The sequence below is a fragment of the Paramormyrops kingsleyae genome, chromosome 18 (assembly GCF_048594095.1).
Source record: "Paramormyrops kingsleyae isolate MSU_618 chromosome 18, PKINGS_0.4, whole genome shotgun sequence".
Lineage (NCBI taxonomy): Eukaryota > Metazoa > Chordata > Actinopteri > Osteoglossiformes > Mormyridae > Paramormyrops > Paramormyrops kingsleyae.
The window spans coordinates 6,937,957-6,960,729 of record NC_132814.1 but is presented as its reverse complement, the minus strand read 5'-3'; the positions used below and the strand labels follow the sequence as shown (position 1 = coordinate 6,960,729).

General features: G+C 41.1%; 1 protein-coding gene across 7 annotated transcripts in view; it reads right to left on the bottom strand.

The window, feature by feature from the left end:
• Positions 1 to 189: 189 nt before the first annotated feature.
• Positions 190 to 22,773, bottom strand: part of LOC111836066 (protocadherin-1-like) — a 42,757-nt gene continuing 20,173 nt past the window's right edge. For 4 of the 7 annotated variants that reach the window (XM_023796995.2, XM_023796996.2, XM_023796997.2 and 1 more), the window contains 2 exons: positions 14,967 to 15,186; positions 190 to 5,672 (listed from right to left, as the gene is read on the bottom strand). In XM_023796995.2, the coding sequence (XP_023652763.1) occupies positions 5,338 to 5,672; positions 14,967 to 15,186 (555 nt within the window). In that variant the 3' untranslated portion in view covers positions 190 to 5,337. Of the gene's footprint in view, positions 5,673 to 14,201; positions 14,393 to 14,966; positions 15,187 to 22,773 lie in introns of all 7 variants that reach the window. The other 3 variants (XM_023797000.2, XM_023797001.2, XM_023796999.2) reach the window with 3 other exon arrangements.

The following is a 22,773-nucleotide window of genomic DNA, read 5'->3' as shown; positions in this document are numbered from 1 at the left end:
CAATACCCATACACTTCTATGCAGTACACAAATCTGGGTTGCACCATGCTTTTCTGCATAAGCTGCAGTTCTCAAATCCATTTCATTTACCCATATCATATGTTTCTTGTATTACACCATTACACAATCTGATAATACACATTAACTAATCATAAAGCTGATAATTGGATGAATCAGGTGTGCTGGAGGTGAAATAGAATAACATCTTTATTGGTATATGACTGAGCTTGGGGGTAGAGCATAACTACATCAAATGACAATAGCGAACAGAATAAGACAGCCGGATACACATAATACACTATACAATGAATAAATACACAACATAAAGTGTACAACATAGGACACGTGCAATTTAAATGTTATACAAAATAAGACTCCAGGACATGGACAAATAGCAATGCAGAGTAAATCCCTAACACAGAATACACAACATACATCAAAAGTGCCTTAATAGCAGAACAAGTGTGCAAAAAAAAAGACACTGAATATGGAATAAAGTGCAAAAAGTTGCTCTGTACATGTAAACATAGGCTTAATCAGTGCAAATGAAATATATCACAGGACAACATGACAAAGAACCCATTACTAATCACAGAAGGATGGTTATTAATCGTCGATTAGTCTTACAGTATTGGATAAGAACAGGGTTGCCAGCTCTCACACATCTGGCGTGACGCTTTCTGACTCTCGCGCTCAAGCAAGAAAGCTTACAGCAAATCTATATTATTCCATGATAAACCTAAACTTAACTACATCAGAAGCGTTAGGTAGTTTGCAAACGCTGCAGACTATTTACAAAAGTAATAAAACTGTTATATGCGTGTAAATGCGTGTACATATGTATGCAGACTTGTCTCGAATTGAAAATCTCACGCCGGCCAGCTGACCGAAGTTGGCAACCCTGTAGGAAGCAGTTGTAATACTGTGAGGTTCTGTAGCACCTACCAGAGAAGAGCAGCAGCTGCAGTCAGCAGTGGGCTAAGAGTGACAGGTCTGCAGTCAGCCTATTGGCACGTTTGATGATGTGTTGGATGTGCAGGGATTCGTTTGAGGCGAAGGCATTGCCATTTATTTCAGTGACCTTTGTTAGCATAGACAGTAGTGTTTTCCTTGTTAGGATGCCTGTGCTACCATACCAAACAATGGCTTCCTGAAATGGCACTCCCTGACTGCAAACGTTCCTCAATTGCCTGAGGAAGAAACGTTTGGAACGGCTGTTGTATGTAAAATTGCTTTTCGCAAGATGATTGTTTCTTATGATATAATGAAGCAGCGTAGCGGAGATCGGCTACCCTTGTGTGCAGCGTTCGATAAAAGCACAGACGGCGAGCGAACGGAAAGTATGAGCATATGTGTTTCCATGGCAACAGGAGGAGCAACAGTATCAGTTCTGGGAGCACTGAAGAAGCCAAGCGGGCTCATAAATGCTGGATTTAACAGCTGAGCGTAAGAACATTTAACCAAATATAATGAGAGTTTGCATGTTATTCCTCGTTTTGACCTTGTCAGGTTGGCTGCTAATTACTTTTATGATTTACTGAGTACCCGGGACGTTAAATCGTCCGGTCAAATCTGAAATGCAACCCTGTTTTATTAGCTACGGAAGATGAAGGGTTTAGGGAGATCTAGGTGATGACGGTGATGGGATTCAAGGGCGAGATGATGGAGGAGAACATGCCAGGATGCAAGAAGCAGATGAGGCTGTCGAAGAATTCACTCAAAATTAGCCAGTAGTCTAGAGATAGTTTATTGTGACGCTTAAAAGACAAAGTGACAAAGTATAAGAAAATGCATGAGAAAAGACAGAGTCACGCCAGGTATGCTGCATATCCCCCTTCACCTGGAGATTCCCCAAATGGATACATTCTTCATACATCATCACGTGATACGGAACTCCCAACCAATCACATTAACATATATTAGGCTTTAAAACCTCAGGGAAAGAGAAAGCCTGTGTTATCACCAAGCCTTCACCTGGACGGGGTCGGCACGTACAAGGTTTATGCTCACATACGGATTTTCAGGTCTCTTTCCCAGACACAGAGACTCCATTTAGTCAAAATCATAGCCAGACTCGAGCTTGTAGAACCATTACAAAGATTAGGAGATCAACAGAGCAATAAAAAAGGATTTCAGAGCAACAGAAAAGTTTGATCCGAGCCCCAGAAGCACTGTCCACCTTATGGTCCAATTTTAATAAATAATGGTCAATAACGGAGTCTGGTTATTAATAAATTCCCAATTTATAATTGATTCGTTTTCAGATTATTGATATTAAATACACGATTCCACAGGGTAATATGGGGCATCTGGGGTATGCCAAGGTAAATGCAACAGATCCTCCTCCCAGCTTGGGGGTTTATCTTCTCCAGCTGACACTGATAAAGCACTTCCTAAAACTGCACTATAACACAGAGTACCAATATTCAGGATCTTTACGGAAACCTCAACAGCAAGGCATGACACTGGGCTGCAATTAAACCCTACAATTCACAAAAACATTGGACGAGGCCAGCAATATGAGTCGTTCCTTACATTGTATTTGCTTTTTTCTCTCGTTCTGGTCTTCATAAATGACACGTCTTAGCATAGTGTTATGAGATGATACGAAAATGCCTCAGTACATTTCTAAATACAATAAAGAAAGGTTATTACTCAGAACTTCTATATTCTGAGTGACTTTGACATTCAACACTTGCATTCAATTTAGTGACACTGGATAGATACACTGTATGGCCAAAAACATGTGGACACCGCCATTTAATTGCCAAATTAAAGCATATTCATTGTTGACTCAGGTGTATAATTAAATATTTAGCAATGCAATCTCCAGCAACAATGGCAGCTTTTCAACAAATCAGTCTGCCACATTTTGCCCTGCTAGAGCTGCCCTGGTCACATGTAGCGAAGTGGAAACATCTGGGAGCAAGTTCAGCTGTGAGGTGGGGGCCACACAAGCTCACAGAGAGGGACCTGATCACCCAACATCAATACCCAACCTGAATGGCAGCGAATCCCACCAGCAATGTTCCAGCATCTAATGGAAAGCCTTCTCAGAAGAGTACAGGTTATTATAGCAAGACAGGTGGTCCAACGAAATATTAATTCCCTTGATTTTGGAATGAGAAGCTGGAGTCCACATATTTTTTGCATATATAGTTTACCTATGCAGGAAATGTGATCAGAATTGTCATTTTTCTATTCAGCTTGGCCATGGACTACTGATTATAAGCTGGTCCACTAAAATTGGATCTTTTATACTGCAGATGTCTGAAATTCTGAATGCTATTTCTGTCAATGAGTTAATTTTGTAAACCCTTTAAATCTAAACTGCACCCCCACTACAGTTGCATTGTGGGAATGATCTATTTTATTGAATTGTAAAAATTCAACAAGGTCCTTATTATTTTCTACATATTTTATTATAAAGCTTTAAGGCAGAAGACTAATTACAAATGATTCTATTGACATGCAAGCATTGATCCAAACAAAGTGGAACACCTGGGAGGAAACTCAAACTGCTCTTCATTGAAGTTCACTGTTCACAATAAACATAAATATCAAATAAAATATGATATTCAACTGTCAAGGAAACATTAGGCAGTGGATAATTACAACCACAGAGTTTGCCATAAGTTTTAGAAGCTACACTTGCATGTACATTTATCTGTGCAAAAAACATTACATCACAAGTATTTTCTCCTACTTAAATACAGCCAACAGTTAAGCCAACAACTTGCACTTTTTATAAGGACAGCCTCTGAAGGCAGGACCTTTTGAGAAGTAAGGAATCTGAAACAGGAATCTTCACAAATAATGAAATACCAACAAGGAACATGTTTTACCTATAATTCTTCATTGTAATTAATACTAAACCCCTAAAAGACCTAAAAATGTGCTTGACCCTACAACAACACATCACAAATGTTTACATCTCTGTCACACAGAGATAAACGGATTTTCACCACTGTTATGGACAGCTGATGCCACCCTATTGGCTGGGAAAAAAACAGTGAGCATTATTTAATACAAAACCATTTGTTTTAATCTTGATTCCACCCTTGCTTTCTCCCTATGTTTTTTAATCTCGATCATCTCTTTGGTTAGGACTAATGTCAATGTATGTTGGTCCCTGTGTAGCACACATTTCAAGAGGACATAGAACTAATTGGAACTGCCAAACTAGGTCATAACAAGACAGTGGTAGTGGATAGTTAAGAATGAAATGATCCCATCCAGTTAGAACCTGTAATGGCCACAAACGAGGGCCCTTGTGGGGTATAGATTTCTTTATGTGTGCCCCGGGCTGATCCAGGCTGTCACAGTGTTGTTTCTACTTACGGTGCTGTCTCTGAGTGTCATTAATGGAAGGTGTGGCTTTTTTTAAGTGACATTAAGGGAGTATGTGCTCATGAAATGGTGTAGATTCTGGGTATGACCATAATGGGGTCAGCAGGGGGAAACCATTCCACTTACATATAGCCCCCCCCCTGATTATGGGAGCTACATGCAGTTGTGGGAATCATTACATAATGGAACCCATAGATCTTTTTTTTATTTTTTTTTGTCTTCTTTGCGTCTCGATGTTTTCCCGAGCAGAGCAGTCACAAGGTGGGTACGTATTCAAACATATGTGCAGTTTGTTGGGGATACGCGACAATCCCCGACACCATCACAATAAGATCTCCACGTCGGAATAAATAATGATGCAACGATGAAGAAAATATCCCATAAAAGAATTTACATAACTGTACAGTAATCCAGCAACTCTGCATGTTGTTCTTTAAAAAGCCAGTGCCTCCAGTTTGTCAGCCATCCTGCTTTCTGAATATTCATGGAATCCCATTGTATATGTTTGTATGTATGTGTGTATATATATATATATGTATATATATTTATATATATAATTATATATAGCATATATAACTTTGCCTTTAGCCTTGTAGAAATGATAAAAGGTAGAAAAAAACAAATGTAATTCCCATATTTCCATGTGCATGTTCTGTGTTCATACATGAACGTTTTACAGTGATCCCTTAAGTGCAGACATACCCCTGCGTCCCACAGCAGAGCTCCAGCCTGCCACTGCGCTGCAGACATTGAACTCATATCATTAGAGCATTTTCTCACTTTCTTGTGGATTTGAATTTCATTCTGGATCGTTAAAGCCTTCTGGAAGCGGTCAGACGGAAGGCCTAAGGTATCCAATCATCTCCAGACTACAGTGAGATAGAGTCTTCTCACAGGTATACCTACCAGGGTCCTTGGAAGTTGAGAACCCTTCTCCAGGCACGTCTCGCCCGAGTGCCTCGCAGGCAGATCTGTCTGGAGGCATTCTCACAGGTAAATCTCTCGCTTAGAAGCTTCCTCCAGGGGTGGAGGCTGTCCAGACTCATGGCTGCTGCATGAGTAGGCACTATGTGAGGGCAGAAGGCGCACGCTGGCCACCTTGGTGCTACGCTCCTCTGCCAGCCTCCCCCCTCCAGGCCCTGGCCGGTCCAGGCTGTTTCTCTCCTGGTAAGGCACAAAGGTTGACAGTTTCGGGGGGGTTCTGTTCTTGCGGCTGGGAGATGGCTGGCCCGGCATCCAGCAGGTGTCCGAGTGCCCGAACTCGGTGCATTCCTGAGTGCAGTTCCCGGTCATGGCCACGTCAGGGAGGGAGCGGACGTCTGCTGGGAGAGGGGACAGGAGGCACGTTGAACCGACGAGTTCCTCAAGCAATACTGAGCCACTGGAAATCTGTTAAACAACTGCGCTCATAAGAGGTTTACTTACGCAAAAATGTTCCGAGGGCAGGAACAGAAATGATTGGTTCAGAGAGATAACCAATCAGATTATAAAAGAGGTGGGTCCAAGCAACTAGAGAAAGCGGGACCAAAACAAATGATTGTTTGGTGCCGCCTCAACAAGGTGCAATTTCATTGGTTATCTCTATGAGCCAATCATTTTTCTTTCCTCAGAACATTTTTGTGTAAGTAAAACCCCTATGAGCAAGAATTGCACGCTCATTTCCTTTTATTAGCATAATGTATGTAATATGTTACTTAAAGTTCGACAGTGTTACTTTCATCCAGTAAGGGAAGTTTAGAAAGTGCAGTCAGGGTTTCCCTCCTGTTTCCTCTGCCCCCTAGTGGTTTTTCTGCTCACTGCTCTTTGTACCTGTATTTTGGGCGTGTCGCCAGTTTCCTGCTCCCAGAGATCACCTGACTACAACCACCAATCAGCCGGTTTAATTAGACAAGTGCCCGCACCTGTTCCTTGTTAAGCATATCTTCCCCAGTGAATTTAAGGATCTGTTTCCCAGTTGCCAGATTGTCTTGTGCCCCTGCCAAGCACTCTGGTGCTTGTTATACTGTGAGTCCAGCTCTGTGTTTGAGCGCTCCCTGTGTTTTGATTTTTGGCCACCTTTGCCAGTGATGCGTTCTGCCTACCTGTGCATTGAATCTTTGCCCGCCAACTGATTTTGTGCCCTGCCTCTGGTGTTTGGATTAGCTCTGCCTGAATTATTGCCTCGCTATGTTTTTTTGGATCCCTGCCTGTCTCCTGACCTTGCCCTTGTCTCTGCTGATTTGGTACCCCAGTCCTGTTGGAAGATTCTGGTACCAGGGCCGCCAGGCAGTTCCCAGGCCTGGGCACACACCCCCGGCCTGGGACAACTGCCCCAGTAGTCTCCTTGAGTTGTGGGTATCATTGACCCCTTATGGTTTTCCGAGTATTTGTTAAGCTCTCAGTAAAGGTCCTACTGCCCTTAATAATTCCTTACACCCTGTGCTGTGTCACGGTACTGTAGCCATTTCCTTCTTTTGCCTTGAATGGGTCAATTGCCCCATATACTGTATACATCATTTTAAATACTGAACTTAATATTTTGTACACTGACTTAATGGTCTGATTTTGTGAGGAAGCAAGACAAGGATACCTAATACATTTAAAACTCGGATATCCAGTGTTTATCTGGAGGTTTGAAAATATTCCTACAAGTCCCCATTTCAAAGTTCTTTGTTGTAGGCCTTCTTGGTTGCTCCTGCTTGGAATGTGACCTGCTTATCAAGGCTGCTATTCCGTTTCAACAAATTAATAGTAAACCCAGGAGGCATGTAACCCAGTGACCTAGTTTAACTGCATAGATGCCAGTCTCAACCCCCAAAACAGTAAGAGGAACAAAAGTTCCTTCTGAGATGTTTTGATTAAGGCAATATCATATTCAAAGATGTATATAGAAGCGTGCAGAACCCTAACTATATCATTAACTCGTAACTGCTCCATCCTAAGGCTATAAATTCTAGGCATTTTGGTTAACATTGACAAATGTTCATGTCTACAGAGGGCTTCGAGCTGCACCATTGAAAATGATGTCGAACCTAAAATGCTGCATAAAATAAATACATTTTTCTTTCTTTTCCCTTGAAGAGTCTGCTGAGAAAGTACATATAATATAAATTCAAATGTACAAACACAAGCACACTGTCAAAAAGGCTATACAATTTCCCATACACACGCATATAGGCAAACATATAAAAAGAAAGAAGGATTCCTGTTTGTCCTGCTCTGGGTTTGAAGGAGGTCAGAAACCCACCCAGAGCCACGGGGCACAAGTCTAGACAGCCTGGATAGGATGCCAGTCCATTACAGGGCACCACAATTATTATGGGCAATTTAGATACACCAACTGTACAGCTTTAGACTGCGGGAGGGAGCCACCGTACCCAGAGGAGACCTGCACAACTCAGAGAACATGCAAACCCCCGACACCCAAGACTGAAGGTGTGATCGTGCCGCCCGCTGCCAGAACTAATCATGCTTGATATTTCTTCCTATTAATTCCTCTTTGAAAGGGAGAGGAGAACACTTTCTATCTGTTAAACAGAATCGAAATATACAAAAAGAGAGCATGTATTAATCTGTGTACTTTTTCTGGATTTTAGTGGATTATAGTGAATGCATTGATTCTGGCCCTGTCCAAACATCAACACACAAGATGTGACATCTGGCAAAAAAATAAATAAAATAATAATAATATTGTACTGTAAAAATGATATACGCCTGAGGCTGGTATAGAAATTTCTCTATTTGTACTATCTAGGGGGTTGGAGGCTATCTAGCATAAGGCACAAGGCAGGGGACACCCTGGTTGGGATGTGAGTCCATTACAGGTCACAAGGCAGGGGACACCCTGGTTGGGATGTGAGTCCATTACAGGTCACAAGGCAGGGGACACCCTGGTTGGGATGTGAGTCCATTACAGGTCACAAGGCAGGGGACACCCTGGTTGGGATGTGAGTCCATCACATGGCATACACATCCACACAGTCATAATCTATGCACATTTTAGAAATGCTTATTAGTTTAACTGCAAGTTTTTGGACTGTGAGATGAACATGGGAACTCCACACAAACACAACAGGGACCGGAATCCAGCCCCCTTTGGAGACAGGAGGTAACAGTGCTACCCACTGACCCAGCAAACGCTAGAACATTAAGCCAATGTTAGCCTAGAGTTCTCCTGAGGTTAGTTTTACAAAAAAAAAAAAACCTTCCACTAATATTTAGAGAATGTTTACTCCAGGCTATTATGCATAAGAACATTCTCCAAATGTTTTGGGAACTAAAAAACTCATTACATGAATGGTGAATGGTCCTATGACGTTTAGAGAACCTAAATATACTATAACTATACATCGTTATAAAGTGTATTTAGGTATCTTGTATTTTAATGATTAGGGGGACGTTAATACAATCAATTGGAACATTGTCCAAAGGTTATACCAAACGTTATGAGAATTTTCCATAAATCAAAACATGCAACCAAAAATGTTATATTTACATTAAAAAAAACCTTTCCTGGCTAATCATAGGGCAATCAAACAAACCTTTGGGGAACGTTCATGTAATCATAAAACAACCTTCCTGGAATGTTCTGGGAACCAAAAATGATTAGCTGGGAGCCACCATGGTGCATATACATTTTCACATATTCAATCAGGATAGTCATAACACCACATATGCTAAAACTGACATTCTCTCTGCATTCACACGATGGGCATTGATATTTATACGCAAAAAACCGATATGCAGTGAATGAACCGCACTCAGAAATGCTGAAATATGTCACTCTTAATGCCCTAGCTACCCAGTCTACAATTTCCCTGTCTTCTACAACTATTTTCATATATTTTGTTAAAAATATTTTTGCATTTCTATTTTTACAGGGCTCTCTTACAAACTAAATTACATTCTTAGTTTGGTGCATTGCATATTCGTTAGGCTTATTATTATTAGGCTTTGCGTTAACTGAGCATGCTGGTAAAGCCTGTGCACTGTATTTGACAGCAAATTGCTCTGGCAGAGCTTTGACAAAAAAGGAAAAGACAGTACCGCCTTAATACGAGATGCATGATTATTTCATCAGCTAGATTTTTTTGCATAAAAACATGAAACCAGAGGCTGAGTCTGTGGCTTGGTTTTGCAGCAGGAGGCAGCATCATGATTTTGTTGGATGGTTTGTTCATTTTGTTCACCTGGGTGGATATACATTGGATTATGTGGAAAATATTGATTTTAATGGTTTCCTGACATCACCCTGGATATGGCTCCCATCCAATGGGACGTCAACAAGCCAAAGAGGCTTAAAAGGGATCTTGCAACTTACCTACGGTAGATGTAATAGTGAAATAAATCCGCGGATCATGAAATCACAAGCGGCGATTCCCGCTCACTTCCCTTAATGGCAACTCATTCCCCTGATAACATTTGAATAGTGACGATCCTGATTCTGAGGACTTATACAATCCCAGAATGAGATCCAGATTATACTCTAGAGAAGAATGAGACTTTTCATGATATCTGGACTCTCAACCAGATTCAAGAATAACAGGTTTCATTTTAGGGGACATACTGGACTTTAAAACCTCAAAATTTATATTTACAGTTCATTTTTTTTTTAAATGAGTTTGTCATGTCTGTAGTTTAAAGTTTTGAATACATTTATCTTAGATTATCTTACATCTTTTTGTAATGGTATGTGTTATTAACTAATGGCATTCACATACAGTACACCCACAGTAATAAGCTATACAAGCTAAATTAAATAAATCCTATGTCCTATGAATTCATGCTACATTTTATTGCTACAATATATCTTGTATCTATTGTAATACCACTGGAAACTGAGACTCTGAATACTGTAGAAATACTAGTTGCCTCATTAAGAAGCATTGGCCAAGTACTAATGAGATTACTGGTGAGTGCAGCCTAGGAAAACAGCTTCTGCCTCTTGCCACAGGCTGCCCCTGGCATAAGAGCCACCTTGGTGTGAGGGCAGGAAGGACCTATGTGTGGCAAATCAAAAAATGGCAAACAAGTCCAGCAATGTGTTTCAATCTATGCACCCTTGTACCGTATATGCAGTTAACCTGCCTGCACCCACTACACCTTTTGTTACAGTTGTTTTTAAGGGTCTGATGCAACACCAGTGCAAGGATGTGGGCAGTGAAGCTCTGGTAAGAGGCCCCAGCTTGCTGGTGATATCGTCAAGGCGGATGGCAATGGGGAAGGGCTCCAATATAGAGCAGGGCACAAGTATCTTCAGCTAATTGGTGGCCAGCTGACAGCATGATGACCTAAACAGCCATCTATCCATCTTCCAGGAGGACATATCCAGGAGAGAGGTGGAGGGGAGATCTGAACATTTGTATAATATCAATTGACTACTTAATGACAAATGTCAATTAAATTTTACTGATTTATTTACCATGACCGGTGCCTGTAATCTACAGCAAGAAAGTCTCAGATTTCCCTGTAGGTTTTACAAGAAAATTGGATGATTACATTACACATGTAATGGGTGATTTAAACGATTCCAATCTTTGCTCGCCATGTTTTTATGCATTTACTCTTAGTGTTACATTTTATTGTTGCGTTCAATGTCTTATTTAAAAGACCATTTTGATGAATGCATTGTCCCTTATTATGTGGAGAACGCTGAGGCTTACCTCTAGCATGGTGAATCAGCTGAAAGATTGGAAACTGATCTTAAGTACACCTTTAGATTAGATTTTATATTATTTCGAAATGTTTTGTTATATTTGCATGTGACAGTCTGGTGTTAGAAGGTAAAGGGAGACATTTTCTATTATGCACCTTCTAGATTAAAAACCTATATATAATAGAGTGGTTTTCAAAAAAATATATAATAATAATTCGCCATATGCTATGGGCATAATAAAATAATTTAAGAACTATGTGTGTGAAAGTCTGTTTTAGTTTAATATACCTTTTATTGAATTTATTGATTTTGAAGTCTCCTGCAGACAAGGTTATTTAAAATAATGGCATCATATAGATCCATGATATGATCATTTGTTTAAAATACTGTTAATATATTGTGTGTGTGTGTGTGTGGGGGGGAACAGCATGTGTTCAAAAGAAGGTGATTATAGACACCCCCACCCCCCACCGTCACCCCCACCACCATACTGTGCAGCAAAGGAAACGTGTGACACGCATGTCTGTGCAGCTCGGCAATGCAGACAGAAATACCACAGTATGACAGTATTATAGTATTACAGTATTATAGTATATTATCTATACTGCCAGGGGCGTCAAAGGGGCAGGGATACCCTAGCAGAATTAGGGGGCTCAACACTTGACACCGGCCCCTTGAATATGTTAAAGTATGTGTCAAATTGGGTGGGCAGGGGGGCAGAATTTCTAAGTATGCCCCAGTATAGAGCAGGTCCCCGCTTTCGAATGAGATCCGTTCCCTAAGTCTGTCTTTAAGTCAAATTCGTAGGTAGGTTGGAACAGGTCCATACAGATCTTATTTAGTGTAAGTTAGTCAAATGTTTGTCTTAATATATTGTATCTATTTACTGTAACTGTACTGCAGCTTGAGCTAATGAACTGCTGAAGTTATGCAATGTTTTCATGAGCATCACAAAGTAGTGCGTGCATTCGTTATTATGAGCTATTGTATTTAACGCAAATTTTTTAAATAATAGGCTTTATGTTCGTAAGTACGGGTTGTTCGTAAGTTGGATGTTCTTAACCACAGGACTGGCGGCATTACAGTGTTAGTAGATGTACTATTATACACATTTTCCTCACAATTTGCACTGTATTACTTCCCTTAATTTCTTTATATTTTATGAAATAAGAAAACAGTCTAATTACAATACAGGACATTCATCCATCAACCACATATTAGGTAGCACATTCTACAAATAAATTTCCACTAGTATATACAGCTTTTCTATTGCACAAAAATACACAATGTAGCAAAATGCATCACTGCCCCACAATGCACCAGCGTTGCCTGTCACAGTGTGCTGCTCGAAGCAAGACCAAGAGCATTAGTTCAGACATTAGTTTACATAGCCATTAACCATATTTGTTCTAACTTTAATAGCAGATCATTTAATTAATGATACAGCAGTAGCACAGTGGGCAGTTCAGAAGGAGGGACGTCACCTCTAGCCTCCTTGCCGGCCTTCCAGCTGTAACTGTGCCTTGATATCCTATCCATGGAAATCACAAACAGGAATGGAGACATGATGCCAACACTCGCTCTAAATGACATCGGCTTTGTGCCAAGCAGGCAGAATAAACTCCTACTTCGTTGTACAGCAATTGGGTAGCGGTATCTACACTGGTACCCCATATTCCAGCAGAGTTTGCCACAGAATGTGCTGAAGCATGCGGTCGTAAGGCCATCTCCAAGTCCACAAGGCACATCTGTTAGCGTATCCCCACAAAGCCTCACACTGTGACTAGGACAAGAGCTGGTCCACTATCCCTGTGCCTGGCTGGAATCCGCATTGTTCCTCTTGAATCCTAGGTTCAACTACGGGGCAGGATCTCTTCTCCCGTACCCTGGCATAGGTTTTCCCAGAAATTTGAAGAAAGACTGAGCAAAGCCCCTCCGCCCCCCCCCCCCCCCCCCCCCCCGATATGTGGTTTACAGAAACTTCTTTGGGGCCACGCAACACTCTCTCCTTAGCCTCTCCAAATTCCTACCATGCATGAGCACTTTTCGGATGTCGTTAACTTTCAGCTCTCACAGATATGTCAGAACAAGTATTACCCTGAAGGCCTCCTTCTTCAGCTTGTCAATCAGCGGGTCCTAGGATTACCTCCATGACAGACAACAACTGCAATGATTGCAGCCTTCTGCCCACTCATCTTTGTAGCCGCTGCAATGATTGAGGCCTTGAACATGGTCCATTCAGACTTAAAGGCCCTGGATACACCGGCTTCAACCAGCATCTCCAGCAAACCTTGATTGTTCCTCTGAATCCCCTCATTCCCATGGCCTACTCGTGCACTGAATCCAATAGGTACTGTAACATCAAAATTGTAACCGACTCTGCAAAGACAAAACACTAATTTACAAAATGTATCATTATTCGTACCAATTATTGACTTTTTGGCAAATAACATTCTTCTTCATGTCTTCTCCTAATACTTTGTAGAAGCAGCTTTTGAATTTCTTACAGCTGCAAATCTTTATGAATAAGTTTCTATCAGCTTTGCACACCTGGCAATTTTATTCCACTCGTTCTTGCAAAACACATCAAGTTTCTTCAGATTTCCAGGGGATCTCCTGAGCACATCCCTCTTTAAGTCGTTCCACGGGTTTTCTCCGGGATTGAGGTCTGAGCTCTGACTGGGCTATTCCAAAACCTTGATCTTCTTTCTCTGAAGCAATTCCTTAGCGAGTTGGATGTCTGCCTTGGGTTGTTATCATGTTGGAAGCTGAAATTCCTCTTCATCTTCAGGTTTATGACAGAGGCCAGCGGGTTTGTCTTTTGGCCAAAATATCGTGATATTTGGAGCTAATCATTATCCATCTATCTTGAGCAGAACCCCTTGTCCCAACTGAGGTGAATCAGCCACAAATCATGATGCTGTCAAAACCATGCATCACAGTAGGTATGATGCTCTTTGAACAAGCTTTATTCTCTTTGCATCAAACATATGTCTAACAGTTAAGGCTAAAAAGTTCAACCTTTGTCTCATCAGACCATAAGACATTTTCCCACATGGTTTTGGGTGACTGAATATATTACTATTATTCTTTTGTTTTTGCTAAATTTTGATGTCATTTTTTGTAAGAGATTTGTTCTGTCTCGTCACCCTACCCCATAGCCCAGACATGGATAGAAAATGGGAGATTGTTGTCGCATACAAAGAGTGACCAGTACCTGCCCGATATTCCTGCAGCTCCTTTAATGTTGCTGTAGGCCTCTTGGGAGTCTCCCTGATAAGTTCTCACCATGTCCTGTCACCAGCTTTGGAGAATCGTACTGATTTTGGTAATGTCCCTGTGGTTCCACATTTTCTCCAATGACATCCAATGCCTTTGAGATTTTTATAGCCCTCTCCTGATTGGTACCTTTCAACAATAAGACCCCGCAGATGCATTGTCAGCTCCTTGCGGACCACGGTGATCCCAGTAGGATACAACCACAAAAGTTTCAACACAGGAACAGATTATTCTTATTTGTGATTAATCAGAATAACTTTCATTGATGGCAGGAGTGTGCTGCCTACCTTTGGACATGATATTGAATATGACTGGTAGCTTCTATACACGGTTACAGTACCTGTTATTAAAGCATGTGCCTGCTTATACAATTAGCGCTTTTACATTTGTTTGTGCCACTAATTATCTATTTATTTATTCTCTTGAATTTTGTCGGTTGCAAGGCCACATCAAAGATGGAGAAATGTCTGATATAACTTATCTTGATTTCTGGCTTTACACTTGCAATTTCAATAAACGTTCATAGACTTTATATTCACTATACAGTGTTTGATTTATAAATTTCACCTTCTAAGCTGATTTTGGAGAATGAATTAGATTCATCAAATGAGGCTTATTATGTACTGATACGTCCGGAAAAGTATTTTATACTATATTGTACATGTGTCCTGAGATATGTGTTGAAAGCAACAGCGTCTCTTACCATTTTCAGGGTGCTCCAGTTCGCCAATGCTGCCGTCAGGGGTGGTTCTCTCATAGTGGTCCTCAGGAAGGGCCAGGGGCCCCATGCGAGGGCCTGACGATGACTTGCTGCTGGGCGTTTCAGATTCCTCCAGGCCGCTGTCATAATAACTTTGCTGGGAGGAGTCTTGCTGATCTTGCGTTTGATTGGTTGTGGAGAATGTCACTCGTCGATGAGGCAGCTACAAAGTGCAAAGAAAGCAGTCAGCCGTGAACGCGATTGCTGTCGTTATTGCTGTGACCTTACACACGCTTCTGAGGTTTGCGTTGCTTCCTTCCTGGTCACTGAATGCATTCATTATGATGTTGCTGTGACTCACCCGGCAAACTACCATTCATATTAAAATATACATTTAAAAGCTCATGAGAGGCTTTATGGTAAAAATCCTTTTACTGTACTAGTCTGAGCCATTAACACGATCAAGGACCTACATAAATGTAGCTAAATAAATGATGAATTCATGAAAATCTCTGTTGTCAGTCACAGTAGTCGTAGTTGCAAGGGTGTAGATTTAGTTTAAACATTGAAAGGGACCAAATCAGTGCTGAACCCCCCCAAAACACAAACCGTACCCCCAAAATATTGGTAAGGATGTGTCCCTACCATCCATACCCAAATCTATGCCCCAGGGTATTTCCTTCATGACATGTTTTGGTCTTCCTGAGGATTGTGAAACTTTTACGCTACAATAATTAGGTTGTGCTATTGTATAATGCTCCAGTTTACCTCAGCTTCCCTGCATTATATAGCCAATATTAGCACGAGCTTTTGTTACTTTTCCTGTTTTATTTCTGCCAGTCAGATCATCTACTGGAGAGTCAGCATGCAGTATATAGTATATAGAGTACAGATTCATGTAGTGTCTAGAGATGTGCATGTCCATCACTGAGGCTGTGATACATCTCAATGTGCCGCCAACGATCCAATATATTAAAGATACATATGAAGCAACTACTAATGCGATACAATATAATTCACCTCTATTATGATGCAATGTGATTTGATCCAACACAATGCAATTCAATGCGATACAATGCAATGCAAAAGAATATAACGCTATGCAATTCAATATGGTGCTGAAACAGAGTTTAGAGAGTGAGAATCAATCTAAATGTAATATCATTGGTCAAAAATTATTGGCCACATTTCTAATTAATAAAGACATAGGGCCTCTACTAATAATTATATATTAACAAATTGGATTTTACTAATACAAAGATGTTAGAAACGATGGATCATCCCATGAATCTGGTGCACACTTTTTTAACTGGGGCAGTTGCATCGTGGACTTTTATGCTGGGGCACCGATGCAAATCTGAGAATCTTACCATCCTTAGTATTGATACTACACTACAGAGCTGGATCATTGCACCTTGATGACTTTTCCCATGGATCTGCTAGTGAAAAAGCTAGCTGCCCAGTCACAGCTTAATTTCTGATTTAAACATTTATATAAAATGTGTTCCATGTGTGTTATATGATCACCAGCTTTAAATTAGTATTTTTTTTAAGCTTCTTTTCCAAAGATTGGCAGGTGGATATTTTGTTTTTGAATTATCTCTTTAAAAAGTACCAGAAAGTGCGGAGCATCCAATACTGAATACACTTCATCGGCAGGCTGAAGATTTCTTTTACTTTATAGGTTTCATCAAGAGGCTAACATTCTAGAATTAGACTGTTGCTTGCTTTACTTGACCAACAGCCTTTAGCTGCTGCGCTGACAGCAGATGTCACTGTTGAGCGATGAGTGAGTGGTTCCCGGCCGCCTCAAACGCCTCACAGCACGTCAGTCGCTTTCTGGACCTCCGCGAAACACATTAGCTAATTATGCACAGTGGGGAGGCATTCATCCCAATGGGGAGGTACATTTGTACATTGTAGTGTACATTTCAAACAAAGTGTAGACATGAACGGTTAAAGAGGTGCTCCACCAATCACAGAAGAGGAAAGACTCAGTTATCCTGGATGAGGAAGTGTAACAAATATAGATTTGGTTTGAGTACTCTGGAATTATCTAGATATATAAACAAATTCTGAAATATTTAGGAAAAACACATATATGTTTCAGAAACACTGACTATGCAATAGTATCCAAAATCTAATATCAAAGGTCTTGGGGTAGAGGTTCTATACCCTGCCTCCATAGTTCTGTTGGCAGGCCCAGTCACACAGGAGCCCAGTCGTATTTTTCAGCTCCCTGCAGTCTTCTGTCATTGTGTTTTAAAAATATACATCCATATTTGAGTGAAGTCAATGAGCCCCATCGTTCAAAGGCCCTATATATATTTTTTTCCTTAGTCTGATGAATTTACAGCTCACACCCGATATAGAACACACACATTGCCTGTGGTCTACATAGATGTTTTGGGTACCGCACTTGACGGTACATACAATATGCACATTAAACATGCACTAATGCACGTTTCATTACATGCATGTAATCCCCAGCACTTAGTCACTGCTTTAGGGGTAAGGCTCTGCATTGCAAAGCACTCGTTCCTTGCACCTTCTGTGTGGGTGCACAACGCATGTCTGGTTTAAAATTACTTCAGACTGGGTCACCTCAGAACTAGGTCTGACGTGTGACAACAGGAAAAGCTCATGTGATCACGTTCCCTTTCCCTTCGTTGTGAAACTTCTAGCCTATATTTTATATTGGTAACGATCTTACATAAAAATTACAATGAGAAAGACTGATTCACAGACTGATGAATAAAAAATTACTTGTATTGCATGAAAAACAATAGATCCTTAAAAATGTTAAAAAAAAACTCATATGAGACTGCAATTTAAATACATCCATCCATCTTCCAAACTGCTCGAACCCAGGTCCCAGAGGTGTGAGGCAGCAGTGCCAACTACTGCACCACCATGCCTCCCCATGCAATATAAATACATAAAATAAAATTCCATCCAACCATCCATCTTCCAGCTGCTTGTCTATGTGGATGGTGTACATTCTGGATAGGATGCTACTTTAAATAAAACATATACTTTTTTCATATTAGGACATTTAAATGATCATTATCTTAATGTTGACCACCACATGATCTGCTCTTCTCAGAAACTAATGACACGTGGTGCTCAACACATTACAGTCCAGTGTGTTTAATGGTGCACATTTCAATATGCTTACTAGTCTGTAGTCAATGATGCATAATGGTCTATAGTCGTTCCATCTTCTGCCGGCTCCTAATCCCATACGAGGCCGCAGTTCTTACAGGTATACGGCACATAGTGATTAATGGCCTACAGTTCATTGTGCTTGGTGGTGTGCAGTCTGAAGTAGTGCAGAAAAAGTCCCATTTCCAAAGACCAAAAATAGGAAGGGAGGAAATCTGTTTTGCTTATGGTTAATTGAAGGGGTTACTCTTCTGCGTTGTCCATTTTAAAAAAGGAGTGTGTTCCATTTTTCAAAATTCATTTTAAAATATTTAAGCGGCAAGTGCTCGAGAGCTGGTAGGGAGATACTGACCCAGGTTTTTACAATAAAAATCCCTTTTCTATATTTCATCCAGATTTGTAAAAGGTTTGCAAGGCAAAACGTAAAGGCCTTTTTCCCACCCACTGAGAGATCCTGCTTTAATGGCTGCGGGGAAAGTATCGGTAATTTAAACTACCTCTGAAAAGGCTTCCAGCTGGAATATACATCAAAACACAGCAACTTAAAATAAATTTATCTGAAATCGTTTAAAAGTTGCTAGATTTTTACTTTTTGCTGACAGTAATAAACTTAAATATTTCCCATTTGTGCAAATCATAACAGATCATAATTAATTGTATAATTACTGAAAATTTTACATATATTTGACTTTATAATCCCATTGTCGGAGATGTACCCGTGTCACGGCAGAACAGTCACATTAAACACATTGTACGTTCAGAGACTTTAGTTTCTCATTTTCATCCTTTCAAATATGGATTACCCTCATGAGTACACTGGTGAGTAACTAGATGTTTTGCACTGCATGTTTTCATTAATTTATTTTGATTTGGATTACAGTCTGTTCAAAAGGCTTCAATAGGCACTGTTTCTTTTGAAGCTGCACTGCATCATTTATATACACCCTCTTAAAACCCTGAATTAGGCAGTGGGTTCCGAACTTCCCTCTGTGGGTGTGGCACTTTTGAGGGTATCGCTCCATGACTTCATACTCTCACTGGGGTGGCATGGCAACATTGAGGGCAGCTCTGCATTCCCGCACCTGCAATGATGGGGGTTTAATTCCTGCCTCTTCTGTGTGTGTGTGGAGCTCGCATACCCTCCCAGTGTTGCGTGGGTTCTGATCTGCAGCCCAAAGTCCCGCAGTTTGGCCAGCTGGTGTCTCATGCTCCCATAGAGTAGGCCTGTGTGTGTGTGTGTGTGTGTGTGTGTGTCTGTGCCCTGTGATAGACTGACATTCCATCCAGGGGGTACCCCAGCCTTGTGCCCAGTGCTAGATTGGTCACAAGTCCCTCTGCACCACTGACACTGTGGTTAGAAGATCAGGAGATCATTAATCATTATCTACGAAATAGCCAATAATGCAAAATAATTCTGAAAGCATAAAGCAAATAATAGTCTGTTTTATATTTTAAAAGAGTGTGCTTGCATTACAGCTCATACATCATACTGCGTCTTTTGTAGATTTCTATTTGTGTAAACTGTTTGTTGTACTGTGGCCGCTGTTCAGTGAGTCATTGTTTTAATACTAAAGCACCTCAAACCCTTCAGAAATATGACACTCGAAACATATTCCAGCCAGTCTACCATCTGTCCTTGCTCCCCAGCCTTGAGTATGTTATCAAGGTCTAATCAGCAGTGTTCTCATCAAAGACGTGACTAAAAATGAAGCCAACCATTCCAGCCATTGTTGAAGTCCTGCGCTGACTGTTTACTCGCCATAGTTTTCAATCAGTGGGCTCCCAGAATGTGCATTGATAATCTATCCTGACAATCTAAAGCCCAAATTTATTATCAGAGCTGACAAGGCAGCATGAAGAGATGGAAGCTGCCATTTTCATTTGTTTTGAAAGCGAACAGGTAATCTGTCAGGCAAAGGGGAATTTAAACGCACTTGATTCATTCAGCCCTTGTCGATTCTTAATCGCGCTTGACATGTATATTAAACGCACATTAAATGTTAGCCTGTATGGTGCCTCGACAATCACAGAATGTATTTGTCTGTCTTTAGTACAAAGGTTAAAAATGTGTATTCTGGGATGGAGTGGGAGAATTGTAAGATGTTTCGCATGGTTCTCTTTGCAAGCGGATATATTTAGCAATATATGATTCTGTTAAAGCTCAACCGACAGTGGTAGTCTGTGATGAACATTAACTAAGCACTTTCAGTATTTATTAAATAAACATAAGTGTTAACAAGCAGTGTTAGTCTGTCATATCTAAATACAGCAATATTATCTATGAAAAATAATTATCAGGAGTGGTGTGTTAAATGCCAAGAAGCAGTGCTGGTGTTAGTCTGTGGGGAAAGTGAAACTGCAGGATGAGTCTACCATGAATTATCCAGCGTTAGTGTCTGCTAATTAACAGGCATCAATCTCAACCTATGGTAAATACACAGAACCAGCTGTGAGATGTGCTGGAAAGGGCAGGCTTGGCTGCGAATGAGGTGACTGTTATCTACCAACCATACACTGGATATAAATTGGTATTTTTTTTGTACCATGATAATGAAATCCATCCATCCATCCATCCATCCATCTTCTACCAGTTTCATCCTGGTAAGGGATTTTTAAGGGTTTTTTTGTACCATGTGGTGAAATCCATCCATCCATCCATCCATCCATCCATCCATCCATCCATATTCTAACAGCTTATCGTGATTAGGGCCCCATGGAGACTGCAAATTTAAGTAAAGGAATAAGCAAATAAATAATTAGAAAATGTGCTCCTGGGAATCTGCCTCCAAATTACTGACCCTTTCCCCGGTTAAACCCCGTGGCCCTGCTTCTGTTGTCCATCCCAACCTTAGACTGACAGAACCCCGCGGCCCGGTCAGTTTACAGCAGGAACAGCCGCAGGCCTGCCTGCCTTCTAACAACACCCGCATGCTCACCGAGTGCCCAACTGAGGAGAGAGCCGCCCCCCCCCCCCCCCTTCGAGTCCCACCTCTCTGCTGCCTTCACAAATTCAGCATGAGGAACCTACGCAGGAACACAGCTGCAGGTAGCGGCATCACCTGAGAATACACTCCCTGCAGACGCAGAACGATGGATGCCGTCTGACACAGATCTGGGAAGGAGGACGTTGTCCCCAAATGCCCTGCTAAATGCAGCAGGGGAAGCACTGCTAGGCGTCCCCATCAGATCTGTCAGCTCCTTTAAAAGAACTTCCACCTCTGTCACCGACGTCCCTAAAATAGATGCCCAGTGGTTTTTTACCAGTAGTTTGGCATAAAGAATGATTATATCACAAAGGGTAAGAAATTTCCCAGTCCTGATTTCAGAAAGCCATCAGCAGGCCTGGACTGGCTACCCTCCCCCCCCCCCCCCACCATTTAGGAAAATTTATGGTAGCCCCCCCATTGCATCAAAACTTATCATGAGGGAGTGATTTTTCATCCCAGTCCAGCCTTGACCATCATCGTATGGTCCTAGTCCCCTTTTATAAATGTTGAATTGCCATTTGCACAGACTGCCTTCATCTGTTGATGGATATTCTGAACTGGGTTGGAGCTCATTTGGCCATTACACAGTAATTCTTTCAGGTATAGCTTTATAGTAGTTATTGTGGATTGTGAAAAAGGGAACTGTGTTTCTTTCTTCATCTAACAAACATATTGCTTCAGGCGAACACAGGTAGGCACGAATGTTTCTGGGGAGCAGTAAGGTTGAGGATAAAACTCGTCTACCACATGTTATCAACTGATAACCGTATGAAGTACGATCATTCTGGGTTTACGTCAGACTGGGAGCCAAAGCTAACCTCTCAGGGCTCTGCTGGGCCCTGGTTTCAATTTGTATCTTGTGTAGTTCACCTACCCATTAGCTACTCCACCAGGATGCATCATAAATTTCCCCATTCCCTCCTCCAAAAAATCCCACTATCCTGTGGATTTTTTTTTCCGTCATGAAGAACTGATGAATTTATGTTTATCACTGAGTAAAAGACAGCTCACTTAAGCAATTTAATGGAATGTTACATTTCATGATTTTTAAGTTTTAAACAGATATAAGAAAAACGATATGAGCTACTTAAACCTGTGTTCTTTGGATGGTTTCCCAGACCTCCCTCTGGTTTTCCGTGTCTGAGTGATGCACAGCCTTCTCGGATCATTTTAAAGAGCATTTGGAAGAGTTTGAGCATGTTTAAATACAAGCTGCCATATGTTTAAGACCTGAGAGCAAAATCCCATGCCCAGAGGCTGAGTAATGTGACATTGTTTTGCTATATACCTGTACACAAGCAGTGTTAGTCAACAGCAAACAATAACTGAAAGTGTGGAAAATATGATTCAGCAATGCTAGTCCCTCATCAAAAGTGGTCCTGTCGTTTCCTGTGTCTTCATTTAAATGATAAGCCCTAGCGCTAAGGACTCTTCAAGATTACAGAACACCTTGGTGATGTAGACTACAAATGATGAGTCAACTGGAGGAAAGCACTCCAAACAGATCACATCAACAACGGAAAATCTGGTGGGAGGAGAAGCCAGAACTTCCCAAAACATCTAATCCTGCTCCAGACCACAGGGGTGTCCAGCTGACTGGCCACGATTTTAAAGCCCTCCTGTCTCAGTGAGGGCTTGTAATGCTGGTTAGACAATGG